Below are 20,588 nucleotides of genomic sequence, written 5' to 3' on the forward strand. Positions count from 1 at the left end.
GAAGACTTCTAAGCAACTTATACATGAATCAACGAGTTAAAGTGAGAACAGGAGACGAAATGACAGAAGGCTGTGAAATTGGAAGAGGAGTACGACAAGGATGCTGCCTATTGCCTACTTTATTTAATATCTATTTAGAAGATATAGTGAAAAATTGTTTCCAAGGCACAGGAGGTGTCAAATTGGGAGGAAGAAGAATAAACTGCATAAGATTTGCTGATGATATGGCATTATTCACTGAGGATGAAATAGCCATAAATAGTATGTTAGACGAGTTAAACAGCAGCTGTGAGCAGTTTGGGATGAAGATTAATGTAAAGAAGACAAAGGCAATGGTCATAGGACGGAAACCAAGGAATATTAATGTGAGAGCAAACAGTGAAAGAATCCAGCAAGTGGATAGCTTCAAGTACCTCGGATGCACTATAAGCAGTGACATGGGCTGCAAACAAGAAGGGAAAATGAGAACCGCAATAGCAAAAGAAGCTTTCAATAGAAGAAAAAATGTTTTTTGTGGACCCATGGACATAGGTCTAAGGAAGAGATTAGTGAAATATTTTGTTTGGAGTGTAGCACTATATGGTGCAGAAACCTGGACATTGAGAAGAAATGAAGAGAAACGACTCGAAGCTTTTGAAATGTGGACATGGCGAAAAATGGAGCATGTAAAATGGACGGACAAGGTAAGAAACAAAGTTGTACTAAAAAGAGTTGGTGAAAAGAGATCTATACTGGAGACCATCAAGAAGAGGAAAAGAAACTGGTTAGGATACTGTCTAAGTAGGAACTGCCTGCTAAGGGATGCCTTGGAGGGAATGGTTGAAGGAGGAAAAGTCCGTGGAAGAAAGAGATATCAGTTTATGGATGATATTAAATTAACTGGGTCGTATGCTATTACGAAGCGTAAGGCAGAGAATAGGGAAAGCTGGAGATTGCAGTGAAAAACCTGCCAATTAGGCAGAAAACAATGAATGAATGAATGAAATATGTAAATTACATTGGAATATTATAACTCCTATTTAATCACAAAATCCACTTTTTGCACAATATTTATGTGAAATGAATGAAATTTCAATTTCATAATTTGCATAATATACAAGATAATTGGAGTTCAAAAAAGTGGTGAGACATTTTTGCGGTCCTCACAAAATACCCAAACTCCAAAAAAAAGTATCAGTTTTGTATCCGGTAGGAGCCGAGCCCTTATATATTGATATATTTATATGACATTCAATGAGCTCTTTAACCCTGCATTGATCGTGCAGGGTCTCTAGTTCTTGGTGTGTGGTTTTAACATTGCCATTTATCAATGATTATTTTGTCATCTCCCTCCCTCTGTTTAGCCGACTTCCTGACTTCCGTCTTTTACACCAGTACTTTGTTTTCAGAGTTAGTCAAATTTTCGAGCCCCTGTTATTTTATTTGCAAAATAAACTAATTTTTCCAGTTTGAGCATTACTCCAATATCGCAGTGGTAACATCATTGCATTGTAATCAAAGGTCCTGGGTTCAATACCCGATGAGGTACAGTGGTTCTAGTCACTTTCAACTGTTCTAGTCACTTTCAACTGTAGGTCCAGTCCCAGTTAGCTTTTCTGTCCATAAAGTGGACTTAAAAATATAAAAGTCGTTTTTCAAAATTTATGGCCGCACATATAAGATTGAAATTTTCATTATGTGGAATATTACTTATTTTGTTCTTTGTATTTAATTTATTAACTGAAATGTACATTTCATAGTTTTGTAGAATCTCAGTTCTTGACATAAAGAAAATATAGAATTAGGGTATAAATGTGGATTTCTTCTACCATCTATTTCATTAGTGCATCATCATTTATTCATCATCATAAACATAAAAAATAAACACACAAGTGTGCCTATTGCATAATGGCTTGTGTTCATTCAGGTGCACTTGTAATATGGCAGGCATGATTACATGCAAGATGGTCTAATCCCTTTCTGTAACTGTAATCTAGAAGCAATTTATTCAAAACACCAGTGTACGAAAATCAAAAGCTAGTAAATTATTCATCCTAAGGAATTCAGTGCATAGTAACTCACAAAAATGAAAGGTCTTTCTGAACTCTTGTTTATAGTTTTCACTCTAACCTCAGAAGGGTGACTTCAATTCAGTGGCGAAGCGTCCTATGAGGCCAGGAGGCCGGGCCTACCCACGCCATTACTCTTTTAAATGTGTATTTACTTATTTCGTCAAAACACATGCAATGCAATGGAAAAGTTTGGAATTTTCATTTATGATAATTACAAAAAGATTCTAACCCTGTCCAGTCAGTATACGAACTTTCCACGGAGTGAGGCACATTTGCTGGGGCCTCTTCTCTTCACATTCCGTCCTACGGTGGTATATGCGGGAAGCCTAATCTTACGAGTACTGTACGTATGCTTATAACGTGCTCCTGAGGCCGGCCTCCCGGTGTTACCCACTAGGACGAACAGCATATCAGCAACACTGCATTTCCGCCAGGGTTGGAAATTTATGGTGTACCGGCATTTTTTATAAACATTAGCCTGTGTTCGTGCAGAGAGACTTCTATTTCATTGTACATTCTCCATATTTTGTACGAAACTTAGGTTTTCCTTCCTTTCATCGACAAGTGTAAGTGAAATTGAAAATTACGGAGTACTGTAGTTCTGACTTCGTTTTCTGGTCAGAGTGCTGATGGTCTTGTCGATTCACCCAACACCGTAGCGTAAACAGAAAGTCCAAAGAACTTATATTTGTAAAGTAAGTCTTCATACCAAATTACGTAAATTAAAATGATAATTACGCTTTATATTTACAAAGTAGTTTTACTTTCACTGGGAATAGAATAATTTATTTTTATCGTAAACGGGGATTCCCCTCTCGTTCACCCTCTGGGAAAAAATGCCTCCTGCTCACGACGCTAGAAGGGAGCTTGGCGCTTGGCTCGGAGCGCGAGGTTCGTGGCGGTAGAGCTTTGTTTTTGATTGGTGTCGTGTGCAGCGATCAGATTTATGCAAGAAGTGCTGGACTGAAATGCAAGAACAAGAACAATCGAGTTCTTAATTGAGTGAAGAAGTAATCATCGGTAAGGTAGGACCCACTTTTGGTCTTTCATGTTTCCTTCTTATAACAATCATTTCTAAAATGTTTTCAAGTATATTTTCCTTTGCAAGTAGCAGTGGCAAGTGACAGCAAAATATTTTTAAAAATTCAAAGTTGTTGAAACGTTATTTAATGCGTTAACACTGTCGTTGAATAAATATTACAAGCAGATATTTTTTTTATGCAGCCGACACAAGCGAAGAGGTAGGCAGTTTCGTTTACCCTGAAGGGATAACAAGAGAAGAGGGCGGCCAAATAAAGTACAATGCAAGGGAAGACTTTTTTTGGGTTTAGGACAAAGAGGGTTATGGGGTTATTGCACGGGCCATGTCTGTTTCAGGTCTGGCGGAACATGCCAGTGTTGTCACATTGGATTGGCAGAAAAGAACTAAATTGCGCCTAAAATTGGGATTCTATTCTCTCAAGCAACTACATTTATTATAACCTGTTTATATGTTACATAGTAACCTGTCGTGTTGCCGGGTCCCAAACAAGGATCCTATGTACTGTTATCACGTAAGGATGTCTACTAACACAAGGGGTAGAACAAACTAGGATGCGAAGTATACACACTGAATGAGAGAGGTCACCTTTACTTATGTTTTTTTTCTTGAAAGCCCCGTAGTCGTCATCCTAACACGTTACGAAGCCAGGTGACCTAATTGTGGTCATGTCAATGTTTCCTGGTCATCTTTAATTCATTCTCCATACATTCTCATCGTCACGATTAGCATAGATCAGAACAAATGAGACGAAAATATTCAAAATTTAAATTATGTTTACTTGCACATACAGGTGTCAGAAATTCATTTATCTAGAAAGCCAAGACTGAAATTAACTACAACCATTCCTTTAGTTAGACAACATATAACAATGGTGTTTTCCTCGGTGCGAGGAAGTCTTACTACAAAAACTAAGTTGGCAGCAATAGAACATACCAAACTGACAGTCGCTGAAAGTGCGGAATTCTGTCGTCTGCTCACGGCACAAACGTCAGACTAACCCGAAAATTATGGGGTTCTTCTAGCCCTTTTCACCTCAATTGCAAAATAAATAAATAAATTTAGAAAAAAGTGATGAAGAATTGACAACAGGGCTCGAGCACTATTCGTTGGATTTTCGCAATGTCTCATGATTGGTAGTTCTTTCTGGAGGTGTGTGCATAAATCAGGGGTTGAAAAAATACAAACAAATAAAAAAAACCAGAAGTGAACAAAAATCTAGATCGATGACATCTGGTGGGTGGGGGAGAACGTCTAAGACACAATTATCGTGCTGATGGCCGGTAACAACACTTTTGAAAACGTCATGCCACTGCCAAGTAAAGAAGCGGTCTGGAGAGACATTGAACCACTCTCCATGACATAGCCCCCCCCCCCCCTTTCTTTTTACAGATTTAAGCAACTAATGGAAATTATCGCACTTCTGTGCCTACCCTGCTAGGAACTCTACGCTTCGCCACTGCTTCAATTACCGTATTTACTCATGTATAATGCGCACTTTTTTCCAAAATTGTTGCCCTCAAAAACCATGGTGCGCATTATGCACGGAATAATTCGGAGCGCCAACATGAAACAGTACAATGTCATTCCATGATTTTGTGACACTTGCATTCATTTTTCATGTTTACGGAACCCTATCATGTTATATATCATTGTAAAGCTTGAATTCTGTAGTTTCTGAATACAGCAACAGTATTCCATTCAAGATGGTGACACTAATGTGCAATGCGGTTGGATGAAAAAAAAGATAAGAAAAAAGAAATTATAATTAAAATTTATTACTGGCCAAATAATATGACACATATGGAGTGTGTAAATGCCTTAATGAAAGAAATCCTGTACTGTGCTACTTACTACTGCTAGTTTGAGCCTCTTAAAAATGTTACGTTAGTCATGGCACAGCTCCACTGGACTCGAGAACTCTCGATTTCCATCCAGTCCCTCACCAAAATCCTCCTACTGACCCCAGGCAACAACAACAACCAAATAAACACACTCTGGAACCTTTCCCAGTCCATTGCCCACAACCTCAACCAGAAACACCTGCAAAAACTCTCCATTCTCTGCAGACAAGCCCTGAATGCAGGATGCACCCTCCCCCTCCCACCACAACACCAACACAAAACTACATGTCCCTTACTTCCAGACCCACCCTTGCGGCTACCCACTCCACCCCAACCTACCATCTCTAACCGTGCCCCTCCCTCCCACCACACCACAGAAGCACCAGTCCTCTGACAAAAGATGCCCCCAGCATACTGACATTCCTCACCCCCAACCACCCACTGACTGCACCTCCATCTTGAACCTTTCCAACCACAACCTCACAACCACCGAAATTGACTTTCTTTCCAAAGGTCTTACCTTCTCCCCAGCCTCCACTCCTAACAATTTCCGGCTATTATTTGACATACAAACTTTCGCCCACAGACTTTGGTGGACATATTTTTGGGCCAAGAATCCCCCCTCCAATGCTAATCCCTCAGACATACATCCCAGTCTCCTCCAATTCTGCCCCTCTCCCCCCATGATCCCCCTCCCTTCCCAACAACCACCCCCTCGAAAGATACATCACCTCTGTTGTCAACAATGTTTCCGACAGTACATACCTCCAAAACTCCTCTTCCCACCACAATCTAACCCCAGCCCAGCACCAAGCCCTCCGGTCCCTCCGCAACAACCCAGACATCAAAATCCTCCCCGCCAATAAAGGGTCCACCACAGTAGTCATGAACTCCTCTGACTACATGGCGGAAGCCTCCCGTCAACTTTCTGATTCATCGACCTACAAGCCCACCACAGTTGATTCATCTACAACACACCTAGACAAAATTCGGGATTTTGTCCCCTCCCGAGGACCCCCTGAAGGCCTATCCAATTCCACCATCTCCTCACTCATACCGACAACCCCCGCACCTCCACTTTCTACCTCCTCCCGAAAATTCACAAACCGAACAACCCCGGGAGACCCATTGTGTCCAGCTACAATTCACCCACTGAACGCATTTCAGCCTTTCTAGACTCTCACCTCCAACCCCTCGTCCAAGTCCTGCCCTCCTACCTCCGTGACACCAACCACTTCCTTAACATCATCCAAAACTTACCATCCCTACCACCTAACACCATCCTCACAACAGTTGATGTCACATCCCTCTACACAAATATTCCCCATGCCCATGGCCTCCGTGCCACGGAATCATTCCTTAACAGCCGACCCAAACCCCACAATCCCAGCACTCACTTCTTGATACAACTAGCCAACCTTGTACTTACCTGCAACAACTTCTGCTTCGGTGACCAACATTACCTGCAGATACGTGGCACAGCCATGGGTACCCGCATGGCCCCCTCTTTTGCCAACCTGTTCATGGGCAGGCTGGAACAGGAATTCCTTGACTCCCAGCAACTGAAACCACTCCTCTGGCTAAGATTCATAGATGACATTTTTCTCCTCTGGACACATGGCGAACCCTCCCTCACTACATTCCTAAACCACCTGAACGACTTCACTACCCTCAAATTCACCTGGTTCCACTCCAAAGACCAAGTGACCTTCCTAGATGTGGACATCCACATTGCGGGAGACCACTTGGAAACTTCCATACACATCAAACCGACCAACCACCTCCAGTATCTCCACTACTCCAGCTCACACCCCTACCACACCGAAAAAGCCATCCCATTTTCCCTTGCCCTCAGAGGCCAGCGCCTCAACTCATCCCCCTCATCCCGCCAAAACTACAACCTACGCCTGCACCAAGCCCTAACCAACCATGGCTACCCCTCCACCCTCATCAACAAACAAATCACTAGAGCCAACTCCCACAACCGCACCAAACAACCCAAAACCAACCCTCCAACTCTGATCATTCAATACCACCCCCACATTACGAAAATCAGACATACCCTCCACTCCCTCCTCCCCATCCTGCACAGTGATCCTGACACCAGGGACATCTTTCGGGATAAACCTAGGGTCGTCTTCCGTCGCCCCCATACCTCCAAAACATCTTGGTCCGAAACACTCCCACCCCTTCCACACCACTTCCCCCAGCTCACAGGTGCAACAAACCCAGATGCAAGACCTGCCCCATACTCATCACCTCCCCCACCCTCCTGATCCCACAGTGGCAGGTGAGTTCACCCTTCACCCTAAGGGCACCTGCCACTCATCAAATCTAATTTACACCCTCATCTGCCAAATCTGCGGCAACTTCTACTTAGGCAAAACCTCCACCCCCTTGAATCTAAGGATAAATAATCACCGTTCCTCCACCCAAAACTACGATTTCACAGTTGCCATCCACACCAACAGCCATAACACCAGCTAACTGCTTCCGTGTTGCCATCATCCATCTTTTACCCCCCCCCCCCCCCCGCTCTGACACATCTTTCCGCAGGCGATGGGAAAGGGTCTATATAGCAGGCATGCATGCCACTATACCCCCCGGACTCAACTAGCCAACCAGTAACTCTTTCCTCTCCTCCCTGAAACTACCCACCCACCTTACAGTAAACACTGGCTTAAGTACTTCTTATTTTCTGGCAACACTGATCGTAGAGACGCTACGGTCAGTATTCTGTGCCTCTTCTGTGACACTTCTCCAAGTGTCGTCGATCTTTTTCCTTCTATCTTGAAAATGCGACTCAGATCGCGAAATATAGAATTATTTCTCTTTGTGTGGTAAGTGTTTACTGTCTCCTTCATCATTTGTATTTATCCACCCTTCTGGCACCTTTTCTGACCCTATTCATGTATATATATATATATTTTTTTAAGAAAAAGTAAAGAGAAAATGAGCAAAACCATGTATAAAATTTTATCTCTTCTTGGTCCACATATCAACAGGTGACTCATTGAATAGGTATGATGTCATTCACTTTTGATTGGCATAGCAAAAGCTTTACAACTTACAACTAAGAAAGCCATTTCTTGAACCTGGATTATACTGTGCTTTATATACAAGATAAAATTTTTTGTAACTTTTTCCCATCAAAATCCAGGGTGCGCATTATACACACGTAAATACGGTATGTTGGAACATATTCTTGGTATTCGATTAACAATTTTAGATTTATCTGCTAAAACTTGCAATATCACATTTATTTTATAACATGTATGACAATTGAAGTTAGCTTAAAATGTCCAAATTTGGTATCATCAGAAATTCATAAGGTATGTGCACAAAGTGATCTTTTTAAACAATCCTCTAATTAATGAAAGTATAAGAAAGACAATGCTCAGATTATCAAGACTAATATTTAATATGTTACTCTGTAATATCGACGATTTTCAATCCATTTCTATCCAAGTTAGCATATATGAAACGTATGATTGAACAGTGAGGATCAGATCTGAATTCCTGAATTAAATTTGGCACACCTAAGCACTTAAGAATGGATGTTTTTCTGTCATTAAATAATGATTATTCTGTTCCCAACAGAAATCTGTTTGCAGAAGAAGATCCCGAAGAAACTGAGAGGAAGATGCAAGAAAATTCAGTCACCATGGGTAAGATGCAAGAGCTACGTCAGAAAATGGAAAAGATGTCACTGAGGAAGAAGGCAAGTGTCAAAATTCAATCAGTACATATTGTTGATTACTGTTTTAATCTCTATTTTGATTATTTGACCCTTCGGTGTACTGACTACTTCTTAAACCCGGAGGTTTATGGCTGCAGCAACAAACACAAGCCAATCCAATCTTTTCCATCCTTACCGATTTCCTTTAGGTCCATCTCAATGTTATCCCTCCATCTTTGTCTTCCTACAGGTCTCTTACCATCAGGTTTGCCAACAAGAATCCTGTACGTGCCTCATGGCCTGCCCATCTAAGTCTTCATAATTTAATTATTCTAATGATATCAGGACATGAATACATGTTATGGAGTTCTAAATTATGTAACCTTCTCCATTCACCTGTCTCCTAATCCTTTTTAGGTCCAAATATTTTTCTAAGGGTTTTATATTTTCAAATACTCTTAATTTATGTTCCTCTTTTTAATGTAAGGGACCAAGTTTCACATCCATATAATACTACATGCAAAATTAGTTTTGTATATTTTAACTTTTAATTACTTAGATATTATAGAAGATAAAAGTTTATCAAGAGAAAAGTAACATGCATTTCCTGAATTAAGTCTGCTTTTTATTTCCTCTTTAATATCATTTTCATTTGTTGGTATCTCTCCTAAGTAATTGAATTTGGAAACTGATTCAAAAGAGTTGTTATCATCATCCTTCACCATTTTCTGCCTCTGGCTGGGTCAGCATAGAAGTCAAGCCTCTCCATTTTTTCTGGTGTTCCACCACCCTTCTCTTTCCACTGTGTAACAATCATGTCCTCCTCTCCGCTATCTGCTCTTTCCACTGACATCTTGGTCTCCCCCTTGGCCTTATTCCCACTCCTTGTACTTTGTAAGCTCTTACTGGTAGTCTTCCTGCATCCATCCTCTTCATGTGTCCGAACAATCTCATCTGTGCCTGATCTATCCTGTGCTGAAGCTTCACCACCCCCCTGGTCTGTCGGATCTCCTCATTCCTTATCCTATTCCTTCTAGTCTTTCCCAATATACTCCTTAAAAATGTTAAGTCGTCTGCTCCATATGTAATTATTGGCACATAGTATGTGTTATATATTACCTTCTTGCATTTCATAGGTACATTCCTGTTCCATATTAATCTTCGAACGCTTTGATATAGTCCACCACCCATTTGTCCTCTTCTGTTCACCTCTTCATCTATTCTTCCACGTCTCTCAATTATGCTTCCTAGATATTTGAAGCTCCTCACTACCCTCAACTCTTCTGTGTCCATCTTTATTCTTGGTACATTTCTGGCTCTGTTTCTTGTTGTTATTAGCACCTCACTCTTTTCTGCACTGAATTTCATTTGAACGCTTTGATATAGTCCACACCCATTTGTCCTCTTCTGTTTACCTCTTCATCTATTCTTCCACTTCTCTCAATTATGCTTCCTAGATATTTGAAGCTCCTCACTACCCTCAACTCTTCTCTGTCCATCTTTATTCTGGCTCTGTTTCTTGTTGTTATTAGCACCTCACTCTTTTCTGCACTGAATTTCATTTGAACACTTTGATATAGTGCACACCCATTTGTCCTCTTCTGTTTACCTCTTCATCTATTCTTCCTCTTCTCTCAATTATGCTTCCTAGATATTTGAAGCTCCTCACTACCCTCAACTCTTCTGTGTCCATCTTTATTCTTGGTACATTTCTGGCTCTGTTTCTTGTTGTTATTAGCACCTCACTCTTTTCTGCACTGAATTTCATTTGAACACTTTGATATAGTGCACACCCATTTGTCCTCTTCTGTTTACCTCTTCATCTATTCTTCCTCTTCTCTCAATTATGCTTCCTAGATATTTGAAGCTCCTCACTACCCTCAACTCTTCTGTGTCCATCTTTATTCTTGGTACATTTCTGGCTCTGTTTCTTGTTGTTATTAGCACCTCACTCTTTTCTGCACTGAATTTCATTTGAACGCTTTGATATAGTCCACACCCATTTGTCCTCTTCTGTTTACCTCTTCATCTATTCTTCCACTTCTCTCAATTATGCTTCCTAGATATTTGAAGCTCCTCACTACCCTCAACTCTTCTGTGTCCATCTTTATTCTTGGTACATTTCTGGCTCTGTTTCTTGTTGTTATTAGCACCTCACTCTTTTCTGCACTGAATTTCTTTTGAACGCTTTGATATAGTCCACACCCATTTGTCCTCTTCTGTTTACCTCTTCATCTATTCTTCCACTTCTCTCAATTATGCTTCCTAGATATTTGAAGCTCCTCACTACCCTCAACTCTTCTGTGTCCATCTTTATTCTTGGTACATTTCTGGCTCTGTTTCTTGTTGTTATTAGCACCTCACTCTTTTCTGCACTGAATTTCATTTGAACGCTTTGATATAGTCCACACCCATTTGTCCTCTTCTGTTTACCTCTTCATCTATTCTTCCACTTCTCTCAATTATGCTTCCTAGATATTTGAAGCTCCTCACTACCCTCAACTCTTCTATGTCCATCTTTATTCTTGGTACATTTCTGGCTCTGTTTCTTGTTGTTATTAGCACCTCTTTTCTGCACTGAATTTCATTTCAACTATCGAACTGTTATCAATAATTAAATTTTGATTATTACCTAATAATAAGCAAGCATGTATGTATTTAATTTTCTCTTTGCTAACTTCCAATCCTATCTCTTTATCTGCTTTTAAAAATATTTTAATTGTATTTACATCATACCCTTCGGTGTACACATGAATTGTTAGATGAGAAGGCATGTGCATTATGCTTGTTAAGACAAGAATATCAGACCCTTCAGGGCTTGTTAACATGAGACCGAGAATAAAAGAGACCTCTAAAATCGAGATGAGACCAAGATTTGGTATCATCGTTCGAGTGTTCTTTCCAGATGTCAATCTCCCTTCCACTTATTACACCCTTGGCTGCATTTTGCAGGCTTCTGGACTTGTAGCCAGGGTCGATAAAAATCATGATTTTTATTTAAAAAATCATTTTTGATTATTATTTTTTATTTAAATCAATTTTTTAAATATTTTTTTAAAAACAACGCTCAAAATTGCTTGTATGGTTTTGGGCACCATACATAAAAATATATGTTTTTTATTGAAAAGCTTTCTCTAGTAAACTGCCCTGTAAAATATTTGAACAGTTTGATTAAAGCAAATAAAAATTACAGTAAATGTAATTTTTTTCTGTCTCTGATATTGTATATATGAACCTGCTATGGAAATGTTTGTTGAGAGTGTCAATAAAACTATAATAAATTTCAGTAAGTTTTCTTTCAGTGAAAATAAAACATCCTGGATGTACTATATAATTGTAACTTAAAATATTATTTTGTAGTCTTTGTAGCTGAATTTTGTTATTTTTTTGTAATAGGTTTGCAAAATCAGTTGCCATATTTATTTAGAATTTAATGATAATGATACTGTTTATGATTTAACATGATTAGTATTTTGTATATTATTCTACAGAAAATGTTTGCTATTTTTTGCCCATAAAAATTATTGAATTTTAAATGGAGAGAAATATAAGTGTGTTCACAGTTTATATTTCCTTTCGTATGAGCTTCACCATCAGTATATACACCGGGTGATCTGTTTGTGAGTCAGAAAAGTAAACCCTTATATACAAGAGGTTAATGGACGTATCTCCGAGCAGCTTGCTGTAATATGAGCAGAAAGGATGTAAGTTTCGAGGTTTGGATTGGAGGTTTACTGACTTCAGCTGCGTGACGGCAGTAGCATGCATGTAGTACTAAAAAATTTTGCATACCATACGACATACTGTGTGCGCTGTTGCGACGTGATCACCTTTGTTACCATGCACATTAGCGCCGCCATGTTGCTGAAGTCTGTAAACTTCCACTCATTCGAAACTTACATCCTTTGCTCATGTTGTATTGTTCATATATGTTTCTGATTGTTCCTTCATCCACATCACATCATCTTATCACTTATCATTATTTGTAACATAGAATTTTTTTACAGCCAAAGAAACCACGTGTGATATCTGGAAAACGGACATCACAGCATGCTGTACCATCTCGTCGTTCACCTCGCACAAAGGCTAAGGTACAAAAGGACAGCTGGGATCATCAGCTACCTCCGATCTCCCAAACAAATTCTGTCGCACCACCAAGAGTCACCAAAGAAGCAAGTTATTTAGAATCAAGCTCCCTGTTGCAGAACCAGCCGGCTCGGAGACCGAGTTTAGCTGCTGCTGGAGCAAGGTACGGTGATGCGGAAACTCTTCCAGTGATGACAAAATCGCAGGAATCAAGGAAGGGCAGAGACCGGAAGAAAAGTCCGACAAAAGTTCTCCGAAAAGGTGCAAATCAAGTGTGCATCAGTGCCGACCCAAGTGTGCTAGCATCCCTCCCAGGCACAAGATCCGATAGGCATTACAGTGCATACAGGCAAACATTAGGGAAATTTAGTGCGGCTCATGCCGGGAAAAGTGAAGGGAGCATTATGCAGGAGACTGAACAAAAAGAAGTACCAAAGAAGAAAGAGGAACATGAGATCCCTTCTAGTAGTGCAAAGAGCCACATACAAAACGAGAACGAAAATAATAAGAAAACCCAAAGTCTTTCTCTACCAAAGGAAATGCCAGTCGGTGATAGGTTAGCGTGTTCCTTGAACTCCGGTTTAAGCAGTCGCCATAACCTTCTTGCTCACATTTTCGATGATAGACCGAAAACATCACCCGATAAGCTGTGTCTGTTTGGAGACAGTGACGGCGTGCGTGACTGTATTGAAAATCACTTGCCGCCCTCTGTTGGCAAGAAAGCGCACGAGTTGTGTAGAATATTGAGCGCTGCACATAGAAGACGGCGATCTCAGGAACAGCTTAAAATAGATAGCAAATCAGGTTCTTTAGAATTCCTGAAAAAGCCCGAGTCATCCTCTAATATTAGTGACCGGGAATCTTACGGTAGTTTCTTGAGTAGAAGAGTCAGTTTAGCAGCAGAGGCTAGTGTTCCGGGGAGATCTCCAAAGTACGGCCGAAGAAGCATGCTACCTGCTGGCGGGAACCGGACAAACTTAGAAAACTTTCGAGATGCGGTTAACCTGCAAGAGATAAACTTAGTTCCGCAGCGGGAGGACAAAAAACTAGAAGTAAGACTGCAGCGTAGATTGTCTGCAAGTAGGCAAGGACGTCTTCATTCTGCACACAAATTAGGTATTGCAGCATCTAAAAAAGCTTCACGAAATCGCTGCTCAGAGTGTAATAAAAAATTGAACATAACAAACATATATTCATGCAGATGTGAGAAGTTGTTTTGTGCTGCTCACCGCTACGCCGAAGCTCACAATTGCACTTTTGATTATAAATCTGAAGGCAGGAAATTACTAGAGCAAGCTAATCCCCTTGTTACTGCACCAAAGTTACCAAAAATATAATTCTCATGTACCTGGTTGGAAGCATTTACTAAGATTATATAGAGCACAGTATTATTGTCGAAAACTTTCAAAATGTAAATCTATTATTTTTTTTAATTTGATATTTTATTTGTTCTATAATGCATTCTTTCCACTGTAATTTGTTGTATATTGTGTTGTAAAAATTTTTCTCCTTTTGTAATTTTATGGCCTGTACCACAAACTGTTGCTACAAAATAATCTCATTATTGTGATATTCTGCGTTTCCTTTATACTGGGTGTCCCATAAGCCTGGAACCATAGGAGAACAAAACAAGTTCATGTTAGGAACTTATTATTGTACAACACAATTCAAGAATGTGTTTAAAGTGTTCACTAGCAAAAAAACTTGGATTCGCTCCTCTTTAGTCAGTGCCGTGGTTTACCTGTAACAGAAAAAAGGATATGAACAATATCTATGGTTCCAGACTTATGGGACACCCAGTAGTTTGACTAAGACTAAATATTTTGTTATTTGATTTGTAAATTTGTTGTTATATTTATAAGCTATATTCTCATTTGAAATATGCTGTTGTAATTTCATACATAACTTCTATGCAAGATAATAAGATAAGTTAAGTTATTGCTGTATACTTTTGTGTTTCTTGTATATATACCTGTCATCCCATTTGTGCTTTATTCAAACAATTATCAGATGCTTTTAATATTGCATGCGGTGGCTCAGTCAGTAACGCATCTGACTACCATGCTCAAGGTCCCGGATTCGATCCCCGGCCGGTTCAAATCCGGGAACTTTTCTAATGATGGAAGCGGCCCCGGCGCCCACCCAGCGTCGAATAACATGGGTACCTGGGGGAAACCCTGGGGGGTAAAGGCGGTCAGGGGCGTGATGTTAACATTGCATGCATGAAAAATTAATATGTTGCTCTTTTGTCAACTGACTGGTCGAACAATTGCATATTGTTTGGCTTCTATGGACAGATTTACCAATAGAGAATAGAGATTTTGTTGTGTTGCATGATATCTCGACGTAAAACGTACCATTTCTTGTACTTTGAATTTTTTTTTACTGCTGTAAATAGGTGTAGGGAGCCAATCAATAAAATGTCATATTAAAGTAGCATTTGCAAGGTACAGTCAATAGCAAAGATAATAGTAGTCTAATTATCCATCAGGGGCATTCCAATTTTTAAAATTAAATGCAATGCTGTAATTTTATCCTATCTTATGAGTGAACAATCTAAAATTGTCATTTGTCTAAACATTAAAGTATTATACAAGGTATTTTATTTTACATATTGTTTGTTTATTTTTACTTTTTGTATTTACATGCATTTTGTATTGTGTCCCATCCATGACACCAAATTCCTCATTTCACCATTACATTTCCCCCTCAACTCAATTGGAATATTAAAAGGTCAATTACCTTCTCTCTTTATCCAAAATAATTTATTTTTCATCATTTTACAATTCAGAGAAATTAAAATAAATTTCTTATTATGTGAGGAGGCAGTGTTTCATCTGTTCCACCCGTGACCCAAAATTGTTCACTGATAGATACAAATCTGGGAAAGTATTTTGAGGGTCGTTATGTTAATCAACAGTGTTAAGTTTCATATTTCATTGCACAGAAACTGTTAGAAAAATGTTGCTTAACTATAAGTAGAATTAGTCACTTTAATTTTAAAAAATGTAGTCTGAATGTCCCACTCATGACAATGGAATGTCCAATCATGGTTTTCATTTTTTTAATAGTACTTCCTGTATTCTTTTGAGGAATGGAATGCTGTTGATTCGGAACAGATGTAGTCCTCTGCTTGCTAATGTTTTTATTTCAATTCATAATTGTTAGTGTAGAAAGCTGAATGAAAATTGAGATTGACAATTCATCTACTGTTGCTCTTGCTGTTGGGTGTACCTTTTACCGCTTGAATCACCTCTTTGTTCACATCATGAAAATGCTTCTGGTGATGATCCACCAAGATCAGGATCTTGGGCACTGATTAAACAGCAAAAATGAAGAGTGCGTGGAGGGAAATACATGCAGGTGTGGTGGTTTGCAAAATACTGGCGGCTGATGGATACAATCGTTGCATTGGGGGGGGTTTGCTTAGATCTGTGTCAAGTTTCTCGTAGAGAATTCACAACAATCTCCAGATGGGTTGCATTCTCCATTGTTCCAATATCTGTAACAGAAAACATCTCAACTCACCTTGAAACTATTACAGTTTGAAGAAGAGAGAAACCCTCCATTGGTGGTGCCCTCAAATTTCGAACTGTAAGCGAGTGGAGAAAGCCTAGGCGATGCAATCAGCTGACCTTGTGATGCCAATATGTGTGCCATTCTTCAACACTTCATCACCTTTATTTAGTGCCAATTATTTGTAACATTATGAAAGTTAACATTGTAGGTACACAGTGAAAGCAGAGCCGTAATATTTAATGTTGCTGATGTTTTTGATGGCAAGGCAAGGGAGGGATGTTATACATATGGAAAAATTTTGTGGCAGAAAAGAAATGACCGACCACTTAAGTTTGTTGGGGTGGTTCTATCTTGGTTGAACTGCATGTCAGCATGCGTACATACAACCACAGACACCTTTTGCAGGGACATAGTGGTTTGGATCCTGCCTTAAACTGTGGGTCCAGTCCCGATCAGCCTATCTGTGCATAAAGTGGACTAAAAAAAAAAAACAACTCAGTTCTAATGAGATCGTTGCAACCTGGAAGTGTTTATGACTAACAGGTTGTACACCCGGCCACAAAGATAACTGTAGGAAAAAATGTGCACACACCGAGGCATTCGTGATAAGATGCATGAGGAGCCTCAAGGAAAGTTTTCTCAACGCACAACTTCAGTACCGAAGGTCATGTTTTCTGACAATGCAGTAATCTTACAATATTTTTTGTTCTCATTTTGCTTTGCTTTTACCATGACACGATTATAATTTATCGCAACTATGAGGATGGATGATAATTAGATTAAATTGATAAAAAATACTACAGAGATAGAACTCTATGCCGAGACCAGGACTCGAACTCTGAAGCAAGCAGTAGTGTACCCAGGATTTCATCAAGGGGTTTTGTCATTTCTAAAGCTTTCTCCAAATTCACATTGTTTTATTATACTTTAATTAAATAATAATACTCATAATTAATTAATAATACTTATCATTAACTAGTTAGTTGAATTACTACCAATAATACTACTAATACCACTACTACTATTAAGTAGTAGAGATCTACATAAATATAGTATTTATGAAAGCAATAGAACAAAATTACTTTCTAGTCATTCGATTTTGACAAATTTTAGGAGCACTTTTGTTTCTTTGATACGAAAAAATTGTCATCAACGAGGTGAGACATTTTAAGTGTGAAGAAAATCCATGAAAATAAAAGTTAATTGAAATAATCAAAGTATGGAACTCATCCAAGAAGCTGTGATGGTCTGGTCGGTAGGGCATCTGACAACCATGCGGGAGATCAGGGTTCGATTCCCGGAATTGGTTGGAATTTTTCAGTTCTTGTCCCCGATAATTCACATCTGGAATATGTCTCTGTTCTTACCAACAAGACATTTTACAATAGTTAATGTTATTGTCGTTTGAAATCAGAAATTTAAACGTGCCAGTGTAAACAATGGGAAGGTGGACTGGTGGATGTGTATTTTTGTCTGCCTAACTATACATTACCCGCTTACAACGAACGAAGAACTTTCTTTAGTTAATGCTCATTGTTCACACACACGCAAAAAATACATGTTCATTGAACATTGATGCAGTCGACATACAAAACAACTTTTTTTCTCTTAAATCAAAGGTGCCCTCATATTTTTTCAGGAATTCGTCTTTATTTTCAGGGCATTCACTCTGAAAGACGCGTGTGCTTGGAGCTGCGCTTTTCTCCATGCTGCATGGGAATAACAATTCAAATTATTATTATTATTATTATTAGTAGTAATATTGTCGCAAATGTCTGACTATGATAAATTGGAAACCCTGCATGCTCCAAGGAGTTTTGATAAGGCACTGAATTGCCTCGAGTTGAACCAGGAAATGGGCGATCTTTAATCCTCAAGGCCAATCTCTGCAATATGAATGCCACAAGAGGTTGCTATGTGGATTTGGTCAGCATGAAATTGCTGGTTGATGATTAGTGAGGTTTTTTTTTTTTAAAAAAAATTATTATTATCCGTTGCTTTTCTACCTTTGGATGTTGAATGGAAAATAGATTAATTTGGTGAAATGACCAACCCCGTGGTTCATTGGTTAGCGCACGCGCTTCGAAGTCTAATATCTGGAGATAGAACCTGCCCTAGAAAATATGGATGTGTCATTGTCTTCATTCCACTCCCATCTATCACATCTTTAATCTTCATCATCGCGATTAACCGAGAGTGGTAGAACAGTGACTTGAAGTAACAGAAAAAGAACCTTCGGTGTTGGCTTCAGAGCTTGAAGCATTGTTGTTTCTTCAGTCAATACCGAGAATAGACTGTGACAGGGATATGAAATGCTTCTTATTTTGTAAGCAATAGCAACACTAGAACAGCGACAGATATTCCTCATATTTCCGATTTTCCCTGAAACTAATTTCCCGTCTGTGGTGATAATTAATTGTATTTAGTGTGCGAAATATGCTTGATATCAATTTGTGCTAATCTATGCAGATGTAACTGATTTGAGAGAGCCTCTACGATGGCGCAGTCAAAACGTCGCCTCATTGCAATCAACGAGTTCTTGGTTCGGATTCCGCTTTAAACTGTAGTTCTCATTCTCATGCACAAAGTGGACATGAAAAAATTACTTTTTCAAAACTTGTGGCAGTTAGTTACTCATCGTACGTTACATTGTTGCAGGATCTGTGGATAATAGACGTGTTGAAAGGACCTTCTAATTTTCAAATAATTTTAATTTTTGGTATTTAGTGCCGTTTTTCTGCTACTTTTGAGTAATCACAACGATGAAGATGAGTGATGATAACACTTTTGATAGATGGACAAAAAAACAATGCCCAGACCGGTATTCGAACCCGGAATCTCTGTCGTCGTAGCTCGCTGTGCTAACCACAGCTCCACGGAGGTCGACAATTTTCACATACAGTAGAAACTTACACATCTTCCTTACGTATGTTTACCTACCGCACCTCAGACTACTCTCTCATCATGAATATGAATATTACCTCTTCATTTCAAGTCTAGCTTATTTACAGCTGCCGCTGCGTAGTGAATGAGTATTGTATGTATATTTTAATTTCCTGTTGAGGCACAAAATCCATCTCCTAGATTTGACATTTAAAAAAAAGTAATCCATTGTAGTTTAATTATTATGAATTCACGAGAATCAGTAAACATTTTGCGTTGTTTCGAGATTATCAATTAGGATAAAATTTAGATATAATGAAAAAATGAAACTTGCATGTCATAATTGCCATATCCAACTGATCTCCATACGTATAATAAAAATAGTGTTCTGCACGTCACACTTCAATTGTAAGCTATGATTGTTGCTCGGTTATGAACAAGATGAGCCTCCCCCTAGCACCCGTCAAACAGAAAGGGGATTGTCCCCGAATAACTAATTTTCGATCTAATACCACACATAAACCAAGTGTCCAGAAACAGCTGTTAAGCATGAATGTAAGATAAAATACTCCTTAGCAATTACAAATAATTATAAGCTAACTCGTGGCCGAGAGTTAGAACGATGTGACTAAACTTCCCCACTCTTGCTTCCGAGTTCGAGGCCTGGTCTCGGCATGGAGTTCTATCTCTGTAGTGTTTCTTTATCAATTAAATCTAATTATCGTCCATCCTCATAGTTGCGATAAATTGTAAACGTGTCATGATACAAGCAAAGCAAAATAAGAACAACAAATAATGTAAGATTACTGCAATGTTAAAACTACATTGGAAAGAGAAAACGTGAACACAAAATCATTCTCAAACAGGCATTTGGGGAGAACTGTGTAGACAGACAACATGCTCCCGAAAGTTGCCAATCGACATGTGGCATGACCTTGAGAAATCTTTGCTTGCGGCTCCTCATGCATCTTATCACGAATGCCTCGGTGTGTGCAGCATTGCAAACTTATTTTCGGCTGTGCAAATTTTTTTTCCTACAGTTATATTTGCAACCGGGTGTACAATCAATGAATTTGGTAGTACTGTGTAATTTAGTCAAATTTTCATGCACTCCTTTTAACATTTACTAAAATTAGTTTCTTTCACTAAGAAGAATTAAAGATTAATTATACAAAGCAATAAAATCTCTACTTAAAGCAATTAAAGCAATGTCAGTCAAGTTGCAGCTTGGGACAAAATTGCTTAATAAAGAGAACTGCTGTACAACCGAGATGATTGTACCTCCCCCTTCCCAACACTGAGAATTTTTGATAAGCCTGGCAAGAACGACATGGTTTTCCGAGCCATCTGTATCTGCACTCTAGACCTGGCAATGTAGCAGTTCAAATACTCGCATCTGTTTCCACTACCTTTAACCTAACTGAAGATTAAACCCATGTTGAAAAAAAAAAAAAAAAAAACTTTTGCAGCATCTGCAGTGTGTTTCT

At 39.0% G+C, this 20,588-nt stretch overlaps 1 protein-coding gene across 1 annotated transcript in view; it reads left to right on the forward strand.

The window, feature by feature from the left end:
- LOC146003345 (AN1-type zinc finger protein 4-like) overlaps positions 1-14,781 on the forward strand; it is a 30,651-nt gene extending 15,870 nt beyond the window's left edge. Inside the window, exons 5-6 of the mRNA XM_083141625.1 lie at positions 8,535-8,655; positions 12,621-14,781. Coding sequence (XP_082997751.1) covers positions 8,535-8,655; positions 12,621-14,036 — 1,537 coding nt within the window. The 3' untranslated portion in view covers positions 14,037-14,781. The remainder of the gene's footprint in view (positions 1-8,534; positions 8,656-12,620) is intronic.
- The last annotated feature ends 5,807 nt before the right edge of the window (positions 14,782-20,588 follow it).

This window comes from Lepisma saccharinum, chromosome 20, assembly GCF_977018435.1.
Source record: "Lepisma saccharinum chromosome 20, izLepSacc3.1, whole genome shotgun sequence".
NCBI lineage: Eukaryota > Metazoa > Arthropoda > Insecta > Zygentoma > Lepismatidae > Lepisma > Lepisma saccharinum.